The 18265-nt window shown below is 32.4% G+C and overlaps 1 protein-coding gene across 2 annotated transcripts in view; it reads right to left on the bottom strand.

Annotated features, from left to right (window-relative positions):
* Positions 1-12524, bottom strand: part of LOC146541651 (uncharacterized) — an 83483-nt gene extending 70959 nt beyond the window's left edge. For both annotated transcript variants that reach the window (XM_085190290.1, XM_085190299.1), the window contains exon 1: positions 12219-12524. In XM_085190290.1, coding sequence (XP_085046416.1) covers positions 12219-12300 — 82 coding nt within the window. In that variant the 5' untranslated portion in view covers positions 12301-12524. The remainder of the gene's footprint in view (positions 1-12218) is intronic.
* Between the last annotated feature and the right edge of the window lie 5741 nt (positions 12525-18265).

Here is an 18265-nt window from a genome sequence, read left to right as displayed (position 1 = left end):
TTGTCTTTCTTTATATTAGGCCCACCTTGCTATATGAGGTAATCGCGATACACCGCGAAGGTATAAAAAAAGATATTTTTATGGTGTAGGACGACCATATGATTTAGGAATATGAGAAAGTGATTATTACATTTAATTATAATAATATTTTCCTAATGTCCTCATAAAAATATTTAAATACATAAATCCCATTGTATGTAACGAAAATGAAGAACTAACTAATATATTACTAGTTAATATAATAATAATCTTTATTTAATTTCTATTCAATAACAAAATATTCATATAATTATTTTTCAATGAAAACGAAAGATTATATAAATATACGACGTACTTGTAAGATCCCAGTTAATACAAAATCGATACTCTTAGACATGACAAGCAGTTACTAAGTTATTATAAATACCTTTTACATAAGCTAAATCTGTGACCGTCGTCGTCTTATATACGAGCAAATAGTCTTACGAATATACAAGAATATTTTTATTACTTTCCTTAAGAATTTCTCTAGAGGTGGACAAATAAATCATTTCTGTGATGATAAAGCACGGCGTTAAGTTTCGTCTAACAATACACATTCTGGACGAAAAGACTTTATATTCAAAATCATGCGAAATCGACTTTATTTTCTAGTTTCGGCTCATTTTAGAGATTATGAAGCGTAACTTAACGCCATGGTTTGTCGTCGTGAGTGCGGATCGAGTCCAAAAATAACGCGTGTGCCATATCTGACTCTAATTAATTGTCCCACAGCGCTAGTATTAACATCAATATGACATTAAAATCAATATGCTTAAAAAACACTATTAAAGCTATTAAAGTTTAATTGAGTTCTATACTTGGGTAAAATGCTACTTTTAGCCCTTGCTTTATGGTAATTGACATACGCTGTAAAAGTGGTCGACCTAATTTTTTGCGGTTGTAATTAATATATGGGTTGTAAAATATTTCAAGAGGTAACCGAGTGTAGACGATCTTAAAAAGTTTTACTATTTCATATGCTTCTATACTTTTTTTCTTAAGTTTTGCCGTCTAACAGGTTGGCGAAGAAAATCTAGATTTATGGCTTAGTTCTAGAGTTTTAAGTTGAGTGGCGAAACTCAACTCTGCAGTTAGTCTTACCAGAGAGGGAAAATAAAAACATTTACATAAGTATATATCTTATCTCTTAAATTTTGTTTTATAGCTAGTATTGTGTTGTCGAAAAGTATCCACAGAATTTAAGGAATTACAGACATTTTAGAAGTATATCGTGGCTTTCCCTACTTTAATTGAAATATGTTAAATGTGTTCTTTACACAAAACAACTTAAACATTTTGAGACATCGCATGATAAACGGTGGAACTCATTGGAGAGCTATTTTTTCACTTCACCAATTGAGAAACGAACCCACAACTATTACGTTCGCAGAAACACTGTACCGCTACGTCACGACAGCCTCTACATCAGTATAGCAAGATATCACCTTATATAAAATTCTACTGTATTGATAATTATGAGGTAGGAAATATACAATACTAAGCAGTATTGTCTAGCAAATATACGTATATTTTATCATTATCCTTTTCAAATTATTTCTACTAAGGCTCATCTAATACAGACTTCAATTTATAAGCTTTTTAACTTCAAAGTCATATTTTTGGAACACGTCAAGCGTATAAACTCGGTCCCTGTATTCAAGCGACCCTTTTTGCTGAGGGCTATTGAAGTAAAATATATGCAAGTATAATGCTTCTTAAAAGGCACTCTTTGAGGAACATATATATTACAAAATTGTAATTACATAGCTAGAATTTCTGCAAATTAGTTACACAGTATATGCCCTATATAGAAGGTAAAGGAGAGGGAACCTGGCATTTATTACTTATTTATCTATGTAAAATATATAAACTTAAAAACAAACTTTTACTCATGTACTTCTTTCATATCTCTTCTACTATTAAGACTACCGTATAACATCGGTACCAACGTAAAAATTTTAATCATTTCTTCATGTTAGATTTCATATTTTTCCATAGAATTAAATATTACAAACAAAAACATAAAAACTGTAATACTCCACGTAATAAACACGTGGAGCTGTAAACTCTTTTTAAAGTCCTTTTCAGCGTGAATAATTCAGCGCGGCACCATTCCCGGGATTATTCTGTTCATGCATACAATATTCGTTCAGGGTAACCTGTATGGTTCAAAAGAAGATGGCGATAAATAATTATTTCTGTCATATTTTTCACCTGTTTTTATTTTTCGGCTTTACGCTGTATCTCGTAAGTTAAGGGTAAGCAGAGGAAGATTTTTGTTGAGACGTTCCACTCCCAAATTGCCGCCGAACTCTGGCACATGGCTTGTTGAATGATGGAGAGCGAAATAATGGCAACATTAAATATTTCTTTTGGTTTTTTTGTCAAATATAAATCTAAATTATTAAATGTTATTGCTATAACTTTATTTCCAGTCGGATTAATTAAATATATTTATTTTCTCGCTCTGGTAAAAAGACAAATGTCTCGTGTTTGAACTCTAGGTTCCTTCTGCCTACCATACCCTACCCCAAAATGCGGGTTAAAAAAAAATAAAACAAATGTTGATTTATTTATTGCTCGTAGATAAAAGTAGATAGATGTTTATCTAAGTAGATAATATTCAAAAAACGCGACCGCCCTTTCTTTGCAACGTATAATTATGTCTTTATATAGTGACTTAATTCATTTGTAACGCTACGGACGTAATGAGACGGCCGTACCCTACAAATCTTGGGGATTAGGGAAATAATTTAATGAAGACATTGGCTTAGCCAGGGTATGAAGTTAAAGCTTTAAAACAATGTATTTCTCTGCTAATACGAGTATAGCATTTAACTTAATAATAAGATTAATATCAGTAGTGTACCCTAGAGCCGTAGAATTTTTTTAATTACTAACATTTGCGCGTTTGTACATTTATTATTTGTAATATGTAGACTATCAAGTTTATGTTTGAGGGATTTGAACCCGCACCTGTTGAAAAGCTCTCTGACCACTGAGTCAAACCTTCTCATTAATCTTATGTTAGATCCCTACACTACTGCCAGATTTAAAATAATTTTAAATATTATTCAACTAATCTTTTAAAATCATTATCAATATAAACAACTTAAAACAAAAAACTTAAATTGGCCAAATAAAATAAACTAAATAACCAACAAAACATAAAAGGTTATGAGCAGTCATAACCGGACGCTAGCCAGTTTCCAGCGACAATAATCGTATGATATCGGGCAAGTGCCCACACAGTAGACTAATGCAATTTAGTCCAACACTGCCAAATGCGCACTGCATCCACCCTTTATATTATATCCTTGTCACGCCCCCAAATAACCATATGTTCTTCTCTTTTCCACAAAACCTAACCCCTTACGCGTCTAATTTTGATCAAGCGTTACTATAGCAACCCAAAACAAAGTTATTACCGAACAGACCAATGGAAATTGACCTGCCGTGTTTCAGCTGATTAGTAGGAGAGTGAGAAGATTTAAATATAATCGGAGATCTTGTAACTTTGGACCTATTTAAGGGAGGATTGAGCCGACAAGTCCTTTTTGATTACTGCAAATTAAACGTTAAATAGATGGACTAAAGGGCAATTTTGTTTTAATTAAGAGAAGAAAAAGGGCAAGTTTGTCCCGAAAATTTGTTGCACTTGTCGTAGGCGTCTTCATTGATTTGGAATTTAGAAGGGGAGTAGGTATATTATTTAGAGACATTTTTTCTACTTTATATGTATATATAATAATTTTATATTTTGACGCCTGTTTTTGCAGAGTAGCAAAAAGTATGAACATTTTTTCACCAATTTAAAAGCCATTGTTTGCAAATTAACATCTTGCATGTTTAACTATATAATAATTTCATATTATAAAACAAGGAAATATATCCTCTGTCAAACCTACAATAAATTCTTCCTCTAAAAATAACACATAAAAATTGAAAAAAACCTATTGAAAAGCGAAAATCCTCACAAAAACACAAAAAGCTTTAGAGGCGTCATCAGACAAATTAGTAGTCCCCTACAAAATTGTTGGTATAAAAGTCGAGAAAGCTAAAGTGTTCAGAAGTTATATCGCTACGAATCCATGCACTATAAAGACATTTGCTGCACTTCACTCACAATGGGCCAACCTTCGTAGGGAGAATCAATTCTGTGTAAAACATAAGCTGGGGCTCTCTCACCCTTGTGCGCAGACAGGGGTATGTTAACAGATTGTTTATATCCATTGATACGAAATCATCGTCTATTTCTTGTTTCCTTTTAAATCCTCATGATTATGGATTGGTATGTGCTCGTGTAGTTACCTTAGCAGGTAATAATTGTAGGAAAAATATTTTTTATTGAAATGTTTGCTTGATAACGATGGCTATGGCTTCGATTCCCATCCGGAAGAATAAGTGGTTCTCCTTTACTCTGATAGCAAAACCCGGTTTGTCTCGAAAATTGGACTTAGCGGGTATTAACGGTTGATTCAATCTGCTATATGCAGGTTACACAATGAAGCTATTTTTTTTCATCAAGGGCTGTAGTCGAAGTATTCATATTTTAAAACAAATGGCACCCAGATACAGCACACACAATAAAAATCTGGTTCTTGAAGATGAGATGAGTGATTAATGAATATAAGGTATAATTTCAAATGTATACATTAACCGGATAAAGTAATATAAAGAGATAGAATTGTAATTTACACCTACTTGTTATAATTAACATGTCTACTTCTGACATGTTAGTCAAAATTACAAGATCAACAGTTAACTTTAAGTAAACAGGATATAAGTATGTAGCCCTACACACATTATTATTTTTGATTTGAATACCTACTTAATTTTTTTACTCTGTATCCCGCATGTAGCAGGGTAGGTAGAGGGAATCTCGAAGCCTAGTGTTACGACACTCCGCTCTCGTTAAGATACTGCATTCTGCATTTTCCACCGAATTTTGGAGATATTGCGTATTAAATGTTTTTATCCGTCTTGTTACCATAACGAGAAATATAAAAATATGAAATAAATCATTCCCCCAAATACTAACTTTAAAGTATTAAAATGTTATATCATTAAAAAACTTTTTACTTTTATTTTTATTCAGTACAAAAACAACGTATTGTTTAAAAGAATGGACACGGGACACAGTACGAGTATGACCCACTTCTACCAAATCCCCGATAAGCACGAACTTTGCGATATTTAAGTATCCTTTAGCTTTACCGTTTTGTTATTTATTCAGAGGATGTAGAGAATTACATTTTTAGATATTCTGTTTTATTATCTGCCAGTTTGTTATAACTATTGATTTTAAAATAAATTTAAAATGTAGTATGAATATGTGGATTTAGGGTTTTGAACCTTGACTTGTCTTATTGTCTACATGCTGCTCTAGAGCCTGAATTTAACGTTCATTATCCATAACAACATTGTGTATATTTGATTGTAATTTGTGTTATTAGTAGATTTTTACTATTTTAATCAATTACTTTGTAACCCGCACTTACCAGTCATTTATATGAAGGTGACAAATTGCCTATTTTAACTTCCCTTCTTTCACTCAGTTAATTTTATAATAGAAATCTTTCATTTGTATAAAATTAGTAGCTTAATGCATCTTACATTATTAACATGGGTGCAGATTTATATAGGATGGTGTCTGTAAATATTTAATATACACCCAGATAGTGAATTCGGGAAATTGGGAGATCGGGAAGTCCAGGAAAAGTTCTCCAAAATATAAATATTTTATAATAAGGAAATAGCTAGTCCATATAACGCTTAAGTTTTTAATTTTAAACATTGCTTCTTTTATTTTTATTACGAATATATAAAACAACACAAATTTTAAAAAGTTAATGAACATATGTGAATTTGAAGTATACCTATTATCATATCTATGATTCATCAAATATGATGAGGAATGAGAAATGGCGACATCAGCTATTCTTCGTTCACAGCTGGACATGATCGTCTCCAATAACACGCTGTTAAAATAATCTTAACATAAAAATAATATTTGATTCATGATGTTTAATACGTAAATAAAATATTTACAGCATTTTTAATATATTTTTAGAACAATAATGATAGGTACATTGAACTTAAAATACAGATTAAAAAATAACTCTAAATAAATAAAAAAATGCATTGATTGTTTCCACTATATACAGTTAAAGCCAGGAGGATCGTTAGTAGCGGAATAGGCTATTACGGAGTAAAAGTAATTTACATACTGCATTGGCCGTAGTATGATAAAATTCCACTGCCTTAGTGGACTTTAAACATGCAACTGAAAAATCTAATTTAATCGTAAGAATATAAAAATATTTAAGTAAGAATAGTTTATGGACAACTAGAAAAAATTATATAAATTTTTGTTATTTAATTAACTTACAAAAGTAAAAATAGCTTTTTTCTTTTAAAAATTAAGAACTATTTCATAAATTATTTGTTATATTACTTTTTCTACTATCTCTTCAAACTATCGATTTTACGGTTTCTTTTTACGTTCTACGGTTTTTCCTGAAGAAGTAGTGGGAAATGAATCCACAACCGTCGCGTTTACAGTCAGAAACTGTACCACTGCGCCACAAGTGCCAAGTCGTTATTTACTACATATGCTAAAAGAATTGTCTATATTTCATTTTAATAGAGTCATTATATTCCAAGTCATAAACCAAAAGCAACACTTTATCAAACCAAACTGTGAGTGCATCTATATTTTATACTGGGAACATTTTAAAGGGGCCCACTCGCGGCTTACGTTTGTATTTGTATTTTTATACCATTATCATTATAAAAACAATATTCATACATTGAAATATATTGAAAACTAAAGTTTCATCTAATTCAAATAAGCAGCTAATTTGAAGCAATTTGGACGTACCTAATACTTTATATTGACATAACCTTTTTTTTATCAAAGGATTTGAATAAAACAAACACAAATAGTTAAGGAAAGTGCGAAAATACTGTAGTTAAGATTAAATATTAATCCGTTAATTCGTTTTTGAGGAAAACGTGCACAAAGGCACATGCAGTTAAAAAAAATCAGTTTCACGCTGTATCCCGCACACAACAGGTAGAGGCAACCTAGTGTTAAGACACTCCGTTTCCCACTTTCTGCCGAATTCTGGAGGCATTGCGTGTTGAGTGGCAGAACTGTATGCAGTTACAATTTCATTATATGTGTCAATGATATAGACAAATAATACTAACGTTAACACTAGACATTTGCAACCCGCAATTTGACGCCGTCGCGTCGCGTCGTGACGCCGATGAGAAGTGTCTGACAGTACACACTATTGTACTGGTTCCCCCCACTCATATATTTATATTAAAAATATTTTTGTTTTCTCGTTTAGAAAAAAAATGCTTGGTTAGATTTCAACATGTATCTACGAGTAATTGCTAAAGATGTCTATGCATTTTAAGCTCCAACATAAGCTTTTTCTGGGCAAACTTGTAATATCCAAGATTATGAAAAATCGTAAAGACGTTCAAATAAAAAAATATGCCAAAAAACGCCACTTTAAAAGAAAATTTGAAATTTTATACAGTTGTCCAAATATTACTTGATAAGTGGCAGAACTCAACGCGACGCTTTGTATACGAAAGTGCGAAAATGAAAAGAAATTATTTACGATTACACTCGAGCAGGAATTGAACCCACAACCATCGCATTTACAATTTTTAACAAACTAAATTTTACTGTAATAAATCATCTTCTCTACATATAAGCTTTCAAGATTGAGTTATCAGGGCGTGTGTACACAGCTTTGGACGGCGGAACAATGATTAATGGATGCCACCTCTATTTGTGGCGGAAGAAAAATTTATTCTCGATCTCGTTAGCTCAGTCCGTTTAAAATGCAATTATATTTCACGAATTTTGATGTCGGAAATGGAGGTTTTTGCTGTTTTTAATTGCGTGTTGGGTGATGGACCGTAATGTTAAAAAAACCATAATCTCGAATTCTTTTTAATCTTCTATCTTAGCTTGACTCTCTATTAAGCAGGTTAGACAGAAGAAACATAGTGTTAAGGCACTCCATTCCCCACTTTCCGCCGAATTTTTCGAGGCATTGGTGAAATTCAACGCCGAGTGAATTAACAGAATTTTATTTATTACTTTATGAAATAACAGTTGCCGGAGAAACGTCAATTTTATCCTCACATCCTATACACGTGGTATCTATTAAGATTCACAAGCTTTCACATCTTTCACAAAACCTGTATTTTCTTAGGAGTCTTTTGAGTCCATCTTTTTTCAAGTTTCAGTCTTCATTATATCTATAGAGCCGCGGGGTTGGCGTTCCCACAACGTGTGTTTTACTCCTGTCCCGTTTTACTTAACCTAGAAATGTCACTTATGAATTATTAATAGGCAAATGGACGTGTTCACTTTATGATCATTAACATTTTTGACAAATTATCGTATATGTCACGTATTTGGGTAAGTTTTCATTGTCAATATAGCATATAATTATACTATTGTACGACAATGATTGTCGACTTAAAATGGATATACATTTGCTGATTATAATAGTTTATTAAAATAGATACTGTTTACCAGTTGTGTTATTTAGTTATATTAACAAAGTGCAGATCGGGACAGGTAGTGGGTTCGATTCTCCCTCAAGAAAAAGAAATATTTGATATTTTCGTTTCTTTGCTCTGGTGCAGAGGCAAAGCGCGACATTGAGTTCAGCCAAAAAATGGGGAATGGAATGTCTTGACATTATCATTCCTCTGGTTTCCATTACCTTGCTGTATGCAGAATACAAACTGAAGCTAAAAAACAAACAATATTTCGGAAGAATATTCTGACATTTACGTCGTATTCGGATGTATGTCGCATCCTAGAAAAAATAACTGTAGCATGACAAGTAATCATTTAAAGCTCATTTCATTTTGATGCCAAATTTCTTTATTTTCATTAAGAGTCATATTCATTTGATTTTTTACTAAAAATATATAAAAAATCACTACTTTATCTGCACTACAAATTAACCTTCGACCGCTGGCACAGTCTCTATAAAAACTTGTATAAGGTATCTAAGAATACTATCGATAAAAATAAGTGTTTTATCGATCTTTTATATTATAAACTTTTAACATAAATGCAAATATTTTTTAAACTTAATACAATACACAGCTGGGACGTCTCTATCTGAACACTATAGGTGTGGGTTGCGATCCCGATTTAATTAATATTTGAAGAATAAGGTAACGCTGAACCCACTTAATCATTTGTTTTTCAGGTTCACACTCTATCCCGCACGTAACAGGATAGGCAGTGGGAACCTGGGAACCTAATATTAAGGCATTTCGTTCCCATTAAGAAATTTTCATTACACACCTTCCGCCGAAACTTGGAATTGCGGGTTGAGCAGTTTTAATCATCCTTGAATTCGAGAATTTTACTCATTTCTTAACAATACTAATATAATTAAGAAAGGAAGAGACAAAAAAACAGAATGAATTGACTTTTATGCTAGACTCACTCTACCTACTCTACAAAAAAGTAGATGTTAATATAAAAAAATCTAAGGCCTAAGACCTAAATTATATATTGTAGTTATTAGTAATAGTATTGTTGTTATTACTAAACTGTATTCAAAACCTAAAGGCACTGTGCCAGGAGACATGCTAAGGCGGTTGACAAGTTTCGGTCAAACGCTGAAATGTCAACTCATTTTCTATAATGATCTTCCACTTTGTGTGAATAGTGTTTGGCAACAGACTGTCATAAAGGTTAACATTTCTTCTTAATATAAATATTTCCACAGTTGTAGTTAAACTGAAATATTATAAGCAATATTATTTTAAATTATATGTTAAATTTAAATCCCATTTAGCATTTTACGTAAAAAACAATAGTAAGAAAATAAAGTAACTACTGCAACGTACTATATACTAATGGGGTTTTTTTTTACTTTATTTTTATTTTTTTTAGCTTCACACTATTTTTTTTAGCCCGCACATAGCAGGGTAGGTTAGGGCAGGGATTCGAACCCACAACGCTTACAGTCCCGTTACCCGTCGTGCCACTGCGCCACGACTGACCTCAAACATTTATATAATTTTTAAATTGTGATATCACTGTATTATTGTAAATCGATTTTAATAATAAACTGACTATTTGTATTCATATCTATCAAAGCGAGTGATTAATGATTATTGTATTTATGTGTATAATAATCGATTATTGTACCATTCAAAATACCATGGAAGAGGTCTCATCCATCTCAAATCTGACCTGAGTAACCTTTACTGAACCCAAACTTCGTCCATTTATTTGCCGAGTTAGCAATTTTAGAAAAAATATACGTCGTGTAACTACAACTCGAATGAATAATTATTTTCACTTTTACGTTTTGTCGCTCTGACACTACAAGTGCGGCGTTTAGTTCCGCAACACCATTGACCGGAAAATAGGAAACGAAGTATCCTAACACTACTATCCTCTACCTATCGTGCGATTCAGATATGGCTATTGGCTATAGAAGATAGCTTAAATTGAAAAAAAAATACAATATCGAAATTTAATTGATAACAAGACATCACGTCGGCACATCTGTGTTGCTATAGAAAAAATACAATAGCTGGGCACCCTTGCAATTTTTTCATTCAATTCGTACGCAACTAAAACGCAATATGCAATTCAAATACAATTTATATTGTTATAGTTAGAATCTATAATACAGAAAAAATATTTAGTAGATTTTTTTATATTTATAAATCCCTATATAGATTATAGTGGAATATTCATAGACGTATTGTGTATAGATTTCGATTATAAACTGTAATAGATTTTGCTATAAGTTCAAAATGTTGCCAGTTGTAAGTCCCAGCTTAGGCTCTCTGGTGTAATAAAAGTTTGTGGCAGCTAAATAAAGGTTGTAAATTCCTTTTTTGGCCTTTTTATTATTTTCATATAACTTTATTGTTTTCATTATGTAAAGAAAAATGTTAATAAAATCATCATGGCGCAGTAGGACGTCTATACGTAATCGCGATGCAGATGAATATGGGTTCGAATTGACATTTTTATTTCCCTGCTCTGTTATTACAAAGTACAGCGTTGAGTTCTACCACACAATGTCTACAATATCTCGAATATGGTTAAGAGAGCGGAGAGTACAGTGTGTTGACACTAGGTTCTCTCTGCTTACTCTCTTTGCGATAAAGTGACCTAAAGAAGAATACAGCAAACGCAATAGAATAGCAAATATAACAATATAGTAAAGTTGCCAGATAGTTAAGGATCTATTCAATAAATCCCACTAGCCCCGGTACAACTTGCTCTTGAAGAACATAAGTAATAATCAATATCAATGTTGCAAGCAAAAACTTGTATGAACATCTAACGTAACCTACGTAACATACTATAGTATATATATCTTTTCATTGAGATTTCTAAATATTATTCTATTTACACTATACGTGCTAAAATTTGTATTTAAATCTTTATCAGAGTTGAACCCACACCTTACATAATAATTTCAAGCTATGGAGAATATAAGTAAATGTATGTAAATCTACTTAAATAAAATCGACCCTAGAAAGTAGGATAGCCTTAAACATACAGAATTTTCACAGCTGTCGCTTAAATCTCACGCTGACTTAATTTTCTCTTAAAACTGAAAACGATTGTTTTCACGTTACCAGGTTACCACTAAGTTCCAAGGTGCAAACGTCTCGTCACGTTTTACGTCATAATTAAATCATCGTGGAGCAGTAGAAAAAGCGTTTGATTGCAAACGTGATGGCTATGGGTTCGCTTCCTAGCGTCACTGAACACGCAGTGGGCAAAATCTGGGTAATGTGTCTTTACAATAGGTTCCCCCTGTCCATCTCAATTTAGGTGAAATACATACGAGTTATTTACATTTAGTTCTACTCATTTAAATAATATGTCCTACTGGTTGATGTAGACCTACTACCAACATCATATTTATCGTAAGAAAGTAATACAATACAATTTTATACGAAATAGATTCATTTGAATAGCGTTTGAAGTAGCAATCATTGCACAACGCGATAAATTCTACACTATATCTTTTATAATGGACTTAACAAACATCTCTTTTTCACAAAACAAAGGATCAAAGTAAACACAGAAGCAAAAGAAACACGACCTATTAAGAGTCTATGACGTCACAACTCATTAAAAAACGAATTACAAAAATCCTCACCTATAAGTCCTCGAACGCCACAAAGAAGAAGAGCCAGCGTCAATCCACCAAACACACATCGCGTTTGAAACGCCTTCACCATTTTTCCAAACTCACATACTTCCAAAACATTTTTCCACCGAAACAAAGTAACTTGGAAGTGGGAAAACTAAGCCACATTCATTACCTAAGATCCCATTATCACAGGGTCACTGACCCTTCATATTTTTTAACCTGTAATTTAATTATGGCTAACGTAAATGTACGCGCGTGTGTTGAGAGAGTTTGCGACACACCCACCTCGGTGGAAAGCTGGCGCGGTACTGAAGTGGAGAAGCGAATTAGCGTAGTCGCCGTAGCGGCGTAGCGTTTTGGAAAATCCGGATACATTGATCGACATTTTGTAATTTGAACTTATTTAATTTTTAAATTTTAAGATTATGTAACAATTACTCCCGTGGTTATTTGTGAGACTTATGTCAATAGTTGTAGGTTCAATCTACATCTTAGCCTCACATTAATGTAATAAGCGATGAAATATGGTATCTATCCTGTCTACCATTTTTGATTATGCTGTATTCTGCATGTACGAGCAGCATTTGCGTAGATATAGGGTGGGCCGGGTGATCCATGTTCATTTCAGAACAGTCTAGTGGCCAGTCCTGTGCCACAAAAATCTAGTACAGCAAGATGGCAGAGAGGCAGAGAAAATGTAGTGTACTCGAATATTTCCTCACACTGCCCAATTTTCAAGACATTGTGTGCTATGTAGTGGAATTCAACGCTGCCTTGTTATAATAAGTGCATATACGTATACTAAAAGTTGTGAATGGAGTACCTAAGTATGATATTCACGAACTTTTCATCGCGTTCTCGTATAAGTTGGCAATTTGCATGTACAAGCAAGTAGGATATAAACGTGATCTCTAAAGTAGGTAGAGAAGCATCTTCAAACATTCAGTGACTCTTTTCATTTTTTATATTTTAAAAATTATAAAATAGCTTCTGGAGCTTTATAGTCAACTATTGTTACTTTATAATAATTTTGTTTTCATTAAATTAATACTTAAGTACAGGAATCTCATTAAAATAATTTCAAACTTCGTTGTGTATTCATTTTTGAAACAATCTTAAAAAATATTACCAACTTGTAGGTACTTGTTTTTGACATCTTTCTTTTTTGTATGTACAATTTACGCCAGTGGCGGATTATATGTAATGATTATAAATTAAAACTTAATACGTAAATATGATATTTGACGAGCAATTTCAATGTTTAACATTATAAATTTCCATCTATAAACATAATAGATTTATGTGGAACATTATTTTTCTCTCTGTAAATCTTACTAGTTGCCATATATTTTTTCATTGGCGTTTTATTTAAAAATATCGAATCAGCTTCACGCTGTATCCCGCACACAACAGAGTAGGCAGAGGGAACCTGATGTTAAGACACTCCATTCCCCACTTTCAGTTTCTGCCGAGTTCCACATGCGGGATACGCATAGAAGGGTATACATGTATGTTGTAGCGCTAAATGCTATTTAACAATATTAGAATTCACAACCCAAACACTAAAACTATTTAACAATTTAAAACGACCCAGAAACGGTATATCTCCGTCTCATCAGCGTCACGTCTACATTAGTATGGCAAAAGGGCCGATGCATAAGGGCTACATACTTCCCACTTAAGTATACCAGCACGTGCACCGTGTCCTGTCCACTAGCTATTAGTAAAGAGACCGCGGTCACTAGGCGACTACCATATCGATGAGCTTCGATTATATTGAACTGACGTGATTTTATTTATATTAGTTTGTTATTTTGTATAGTGTAGTGTTTATTTTAAATTAGTGTTTGTTTTAGTGTTAATGGGAGAATAGGTGCCAACGCTTTGGTTGGATCCATGTCGGGAGGTTATATGCATTTATTTATGGTATAGGTATTTCCCTGGTATTAAAAGTAATAAATTATTATAATGATGTCTCTCTCTCTCTCTCTCTCTCTGAGAGTTGCAGAGCATGTTTTTAATAATAAATACAAAATAAACGTTGTACGAATTTAAATATATGTATGAAATCAACCATAACGTCTAATTTAGGGAGCCATTTGGCAGCACTGTTATATTTATTGACATCGATAGCGTTTTCTTATCTTTTGTTATTTATCAACTATCAGATAAGACCTGTCAATACCAGGACCTACCCTAACGTTTGGAAACCCCTAAATCATTTGTAACGGTTGCAAATTCTAATTTTACTGTGGAATTTTGGTATTAATTAAGTCTTTATGTACAAGAAAAAAATCGGACTTACAATGTTAAAAACAGAGTTAATTTTCATTCGGTTTTCCTTTATATACTTCTAGACTTTCAAAATTTTATTTTATAATAATATCTATAATAAATACAAGACCATCCTGGTGCGTCTGGTTGTAAACGCGATGGTCTGGATTCGATCCTCAGACTGGAATGATTATATTAATTGATTTCCATTTCCTCGCTCTGACTAACGTAGCGCAGCGTTGAGTTCCGCTATACAACACACGTTTGTTATGCAAATTAAAATATTTGGTACACTTACAGCGAGATCAGCAATAGGAATTGTACTATTACATATAATCCATTGAAGTATCTATGATGTAACATAAAAATAAATACTCTAAATAAATAGCGCTCGTTAGTGTCTTTAGCACACGTTGCAAATGTGCCACAAGACCGACACGTGCGCGGCCGAATCACGAGTCCCACGAGACGTCAACTAAATCCGAAACTGGGGTAAATTGTAGCTTTGTACTGTACTTACAAATAATGGAGATCAAAAATTGTAATGATATAAGCTTTCCTTATTTATTTATTTTCATTTATATAGTTTCGAAAATAAATAAAAAATAATAGAAAGAGTTAGAGTTGAGTTAGAAACATCTACTGAGTGGATTTAGATAAAAACATTTATGTATATTTTAATTGTAAAATGTGTTTGTATTCCAAATATACATAATCTTTAGACTTTAAATATATTATTTTTTTCTTTTTAATTTCAGATTTTTGTCAAAATAACGAATGGTTTTGAGTAAATTCTGTTGAGTTCGTAGATTGTTATCCAAAGCTCACAAAATGATACCAACATCTAAATAACGTCCCTTTTACACAAAAACAACATATTTGCCCCAAAAATAAAAATATTTAATAGTATCTTTGTGCATTTTGATAGGCGTGACACAATTGTCACGTTGCACATCTGTCTATAGCATTAGAATCAATTTCACGCCTCGCGGTGACATGTGCGAATTATACAGGATGGGCGTTATAATAACTATGTATAGCCTGGTTCTTAACTTTATATGTACAGTGATAAAGTGTAGAATTGTGGATTGAGATTGAAAATTAAATTTAAAAATTCTAATTTCATTTATTGATGAGGGTAGATAAATGTATGGCAATTTGACCAAACTATTTTTTTTTCTAAATTAGGCACCTTAATTTAAAGCCTTTTTTTAATAATATAACCATCCCAACAGCACCACGATTGTAAAATACTAATGCAGGACATCTGATGACGAATATTTATTTTATAACATAAATAAAATTAAATTAATCAGCTTCACATTGTTAACTGCATACAGCAGGATAGGCAGAGGGATCATAGTGGTAAGACACCTCGTTCCCCATTTTCTGCAGAATTTTTCGAAGAATTGCATGTTGAGTGGCAGAACTCAACGCTGGGCTTTTGCCTTGCTGCAAGAGTGAAGAAATGAAGATATTATGAAATAATAATGCGAGTGGGGATCGAACCCACAACCGTCGCGTTACAGTCACACCTTTGTGCCGCTGCGCCACGACAGCCTTTTATTTATAACATCCCTTCACTTATTGAACTTTAAATTGTTAACACCTGGTTAATTTAATTATACGGTTCAATAAGTCATCTAATTCACACCTTATGTCGATTTTATTTATAAATGGTATTAGACCAAACTACTATATTATTATTCTATAAGAGCTTCAAATTGTATCCCGCATAAAACGGGGTATGCTGAGGGCACCAAGAGCTACATTGCTCTACTCTCTATTTTCCATCCAATTTTCAAGACATAGCATGTTGAGTGGGGGAAGTCAACATCGTGTTTTCTCTTCTGAGTGAGGAATGAAAATATTAAATAACTTAATCCATTCCCCCGTAGTTTCTCAATTTGGAATTCAACCCACAACCGTCGCGTTTTTACGGGCAAACTTTTTTTATCTTCACGCCGCTTCCCGCACATATCAGGGTAGGAAGAAGAGAAGGGCGTAATTCAACGCCGCGGACATGTTTTCAGAAGAAAATAAATTCGATATATGGATACTCGTTTACCAATAGCATTTTTTACTTCAATTTCATTACTGTTTCATGTGTGAAGTATAAGTAATACATTTATTTCCATTTAGCCATGCGGACGAAGCCGCAGATAAGCATAAGCTAGTTAATTAAAAAGGAAGTAATAATGCATTAGTCACTAAATTATATATTTAAAGTCCATTTTTATAGCTCATATAACAATAGATATTAATTAAAGTAATATAAAATATCGATCAATAAAAAAATAATGATGTATGAAATTACTATTTGATTTGCCTATCACACTACCGATTTAAAATAGATTTGTCTGTCTGTATTAAGTTTTTCTGTCTGTGCTTCATAATATTTAAAAACAATCAAATGTGTTTGTCTATATGGATGTTTTTTAAGCGATTCTATATAGAAAAATATGAAAATGTATAAGCACCTCTTTATTCAAATAATTTAAAGCGAATTAAGCTAAATATGTATATTTCTTATCAACATTGATAACGGCGTTCAATTCCGCAGCTCAATTTACATTGTCTCGAAAAATGAGCGGTGAGTACATGAGTAGGGAACGAAGTGTAATAATAGGTGTCCTCCAAGTGATTTTTGCGAAATACAACTTAAAGCTAAAAAAAATATTGATAATTTAAAAAAAAATAAGCGTGAGTGTAAAAATCAAAGTGACATTTACACCGGAACCAAAAACATTAAACGGGACAAAATACGTAACCAGAAGTACATTACGATGCCACGGGACGTCACTAAGGTGCCGTTTAAACGCACCTCCAAATATATTATAGTAATAAGTGGGATGACACAGCGTTTACAGCTTGTTTGTAGCTTTAAGTGGTGTTAAGCTTTATAGAGGTTGATACATTAACTTTTATAATAGTAGGTACTTCAATTGCTTACCGCTCTCCTTTATATTTACACATAGTTGTCTTTTGTAACGAAGCATACAGGCTTCTCACCTTGCATCGACACCAGAACAAAGAACCAAATATATTAAATATTTCATTTTCTCGAGTGGGAATCGAACCCATAAACCGACGCGGTCTCACTGTATTGGTCAATTTCCGAAGAGGGTAAAATTTATGTATATTTTTAAATATCAACATAAATATAACAATAAAATTAATTTTATTTTAATTTTGACTAAAAAATTATAATTAATATATAATATACAATAAAAATTATAATATACAATTTTGAATTCAGACCATAAATTATCACCCTACAAAAAATAAATGAAACAAAAGAAGCCAAATAACGAAGGTTTTCATATTAAATGTAATTGTTCCCGAACTCTATATTTTTTCCAAGGCTGGCGCACGTCCAGCTGGAATGCCAAGCTAACACGAATGTAGAACACGCCTAATTTAGTTTCAGAATAGATTACTGGAATTTTAACAATTTTGCCAAATTTTCTCTTCATAGTGATAATTTAGTTTTTTTTATTTTAGTATATATAGTTACTCCTTAATTTGGTTTGGAAATATAAATGACTGATTTTTTAAAAATAAATATTAAAAGACGTTTTTCTGTTATTTTTGATATGAAAATTATTTTATTACACAATGTAAGAAATTGGATATTATATACACAAGCACATTTGACGTACGACGTTATATATATTTTTAACCTCTTAAAAGTAAAAAAAAATATATGTATGGTACTTTTATTATTATTTATGTAAATGTAAAATAATTATTTAATCATGAAATATTGCGTGACAGAT

The sequence above is a fragment of the Heliconius melpomene genome, chromosome 1 (assembly GCF_056956725.1).
Source record: "Heliconius melpomene rosina isolate 202511_hmr_F chromosome 1, ASM5695672v1, whole genome shotgun sequence".
Taxonomy (NCBI): Eukaryota; Metazoa; Arthropoda; class Insecta; order Lepidoptera; family Nymphalidae; genus Heliconius; species Heliconius melpomene.
This window is presented reverse-complemented; position numbering and strand designations above follow the sequence as displayed.